Source organism: Tribolium madens, unplaced genomic scaffold (assembly GCF_015345945.1).
Source record: "Tribolium madens isolate multiple individuals breed KSU strain unplaced genomic scaffold, Tmad_KSU_1.1 Scaffold_20;HRSCAF=117;Tcas5.2_LG4, whole genome shotgun sequence".
Classification (NCBI taxonomy): domain Eukaryota; kingdom Metazoa; phylum Arthropoda; class Insecta; order Coleoptera; family Tenebrionidae; genus Tribolium; species Tribolium madens.
In genome coordinates this window covers 946035-949054 of record NW_025400985.1, presented here as the reverse complement: position 1 = coordinate 949054, position 3020 = coordinate 946035, and the positions used below count along the sequence as shown (strand labels likewise).

At 26.7% G+C, this 3020-nt stretch overlaps 1 protein-coding gene across 1 annotated transcript; it reads left to right on the top strand.

Moving 5' to 3' along the window:
- The first annotated feature begins 339 nt into the window (after positions 1–339).
- Positions 340–1102, top strand: LOC123004619. Its single transcript, XM_044397950.1, has 6 exons — positions 340–404; positions 451–535; positions 582–673; positions 733–853; positions 899–969; positions 1018–1102. The coding sequence occupies exons 1-6, from the start codon at positions 357–359 to the stop codon at positions 1042–1044; spliced, it is 444 nt and encodes a 147-aa protein (XP_044253885.1). The 5' UTR covers positions 340–356; the 3' UTR covers positions 1045–1102.
- Positions 1103–3020: the final 1918 nt, after the last annotated feature.

Genomic DNA, 3020 nt, shown 5'->3' with positions numbered 1-3020 from the left:
TTAATTTTGACTTAATTTTCCATATTTCCAGATAAAAAACCATCCTCTCGCTTGTTTTGCCCAAAATTGAGTCAATTTTTTTGGCTTTTTTTGACGAAATTGTTGCAAATAATTTAATGGAAAAACCAAAAATTTGTGAAAACCTCCCAATTCTGCGAAATTTGTTTAACCACAACCCGGAAACAGCCAACCATTAAGTCTAATAATGGACAAAATTACGTTTCTTCAAGTGCATTATTAAAAACAAATAAATTTAAAGCAACATCTAATTTAATTAACCATGGCCTCGAGTCAAATGATTTTTATATAAAACTGACACGAGAAATGTGGATTTGTAGTCCAAATCAAACTACAAGATGAAGAGTTGGTTTTTCTTAATTTTGGGATTCACCCTAACTTGTGCTGTAAGTGTTTTTCGTCAAAACTAGACAAAAAAAGCGATAATTTCAGTTGGATCAAGAATTTCTTGACAAGTTTTTYGAAGAAATGCAGGAATTTGGCGCCCAATGTGCTGAAGAAACTGAAGCGACTTCAGGTAATCAATAATCGAGGCAAGTTTCAGTTTCAGTGAATAATTTCAGACGATATTGCCGAATTGATTGCTCGGAAACTTCCACCCAGCACCCATGAGGGCAAATGCATGATTTTCTGCATGCAGAAAAAATTCAAAATGGTACGTTTTTTCAGTTTCAGTTTCAGTTTTTTCAGTTTCAGTTTGTAAATTTATCACAGATGAAGGGAAATGGGAGCATTGATCGAGCTGGGGCCATAGCCGCCTTGAAACCGCTCCAAAAAGCCGATCCAGAATTGTATCAAAAGGTTTTGAAAATTTTTGTGACGTGTGGAATGAAAGGTGGGTTAATTTTTGCAAAACTTGATAAAAAATTAAAAATTTTAGTAAAACCATTGCCTGATCCTTGTGACACTGCAACCGAGTTGGCTTTATGTGCACAAAAGGAAGCTGAAGCTGTAGGTAGATTTTTTTTGTTTTTTTTTTTGATAACTTTTTTTTTCTAGATTGGTTTGGAAGATGCTCTACTCTGAATTTGAATTTGTTTTTTATATCTGTATCGTGTTGTAGAAATAAAGCATAAGAAAACTACTCGAATTTTTTGAAAGTCAAAAACGCATTTTTGCTGTAATAAATTTTTTAACTGTAAAAATTTAAGAAATTGTTTATTATTGTTTCTCTAAGTTTATGTTTAATAAAATAAATATATTGTAAAGTTTTGTTTTATTCGTTTTTTACTCAATTTTTATATATTTTGTCTTTGTCACTCAAATTTGTGCACAAAACTCACTTACTTCGTTAGATTTTGCTACAAAACGTCAAAAAATTACCAAATTTGAAAATTTACCCTGTTTCTGATTTTCTTCTTATTTTTGAAAATTTCCACAAAACTAGATGAAAATTGACGTTATTTTGGTCTTTTTTTGAAAAATTTAGCTCGATTCAAAAAATTATAAATTTTATAAGATGTCACAAAAAAGCCAAAATTTTTTAAAATTAAATCACAATTGGCGTTATTTAAGTATTTTCTTTTTTTTAAGAGAGAAACTGTTTTTTCTACCGAAATTCGACAAAAAATGCAAAAAACAGCAATTTTTTTAAAATTTCATTCGATTTAGTTGGTTTTCGAGCGAAAAATTTTTAGATCTTGTAAAGTTTTGCCAAAAATCACCAATTTAAATACAAATTAATTTTAATTCATTTTTGGCGAAGAATATTTGACTTGTTTCTCGATATTTTTTCAAAAAATTCTGAATTAAATCAAAATTAACGTTAATTAGTCTTGTTTCGAAAAATTTAGTTTGTTTTTTAGCCAGAAACTCACTTATTTTGTAAGGTTTGGTCAAAATGATCAAAACTTTAATAAATTATAGATTCAAATTGGTGTTATTTTGATCAATTTCGCTTAACTTTGGGCCAGAAACTCAGTTATATGTTGAGATTTTTTAAAAACGAGCTCAAAATTATTAAATTAGATGTTATTTTAAATTAATTGGAAAAATGTATATCATTTTTAAGCAAAGTTTCATCAAAAAAGAAACAAAAAAATCAAAATTGTGTTTATTTGAGCCCAATATTAATCGAAATTGATGTTTTTTGGCTTACTTTATGTTTTAATTAAAAAACGCACTCAATTTTTAATTAATGCAAAATTTACGATATTTTGGCTTTTTCACTCAAATTTGAGTACAAAACTCACTTTCCTTATAAGATTTTTCTACAAAAGATCAAAAAAATTCCAAATTTGATCAGAATTTACATTGTTTCGTATACTGTTTTATAAGTTTCTCTTTTTATTTCTCACAATTTCTACAAAAAAATTACAAATTTCATCAAAATTTCCTTAAAAATTGCCAAACTAGATAAAAATTGACGATATTTTGGTCTCTTTTGAAAAATTTTGCATGTTTTTGAATTAAAAACTTTCTTATTTTGTAAGATTTTGACAAAGAAAGTAAAATTTTTGTTTTAATTAAATCACAATTGGAATTATTTGAAGTAATTTTTTTTTTATTTTGCAAGAAACTCTTTTTACCTCTCGAAATTTGTCAAAAAAAAACAGCAAAATTATTTAGTTTATTTTGTTCGTTTTAGTCGATTTTCGAGCGAAAAATTTATATATTTCTAAAATTTTACCAAAAATCGAAATTGATGATTTTTTGGCTTACTTACACTTTTTGATAAAAAACGCACTCAATTTTTAATTAATGCAAAATTTACGATATTTTGCTTTTTCACTCAAATTTGAGCACAAAACCCACTTTCTTTAAAGATTTTTCTACAAAAGATCAAAAAAAATTCCAAATTTGATCAAAATTTACATTGTTTCGTATACTGTTTTATAAGTTTCTCTTTTTATTTCTCAGAATTTCCACAAAAAAATTACAAATTTTATCAAAATTTAAAATTGCCAAACTAGATAAAAATTGACGTTGTTTTGGTCTCTTTTGAAAAATTTAGCTTGTTTTTGAATTAGAAACTTTCTTATTTTGTAAGATTTTGTCAAAGA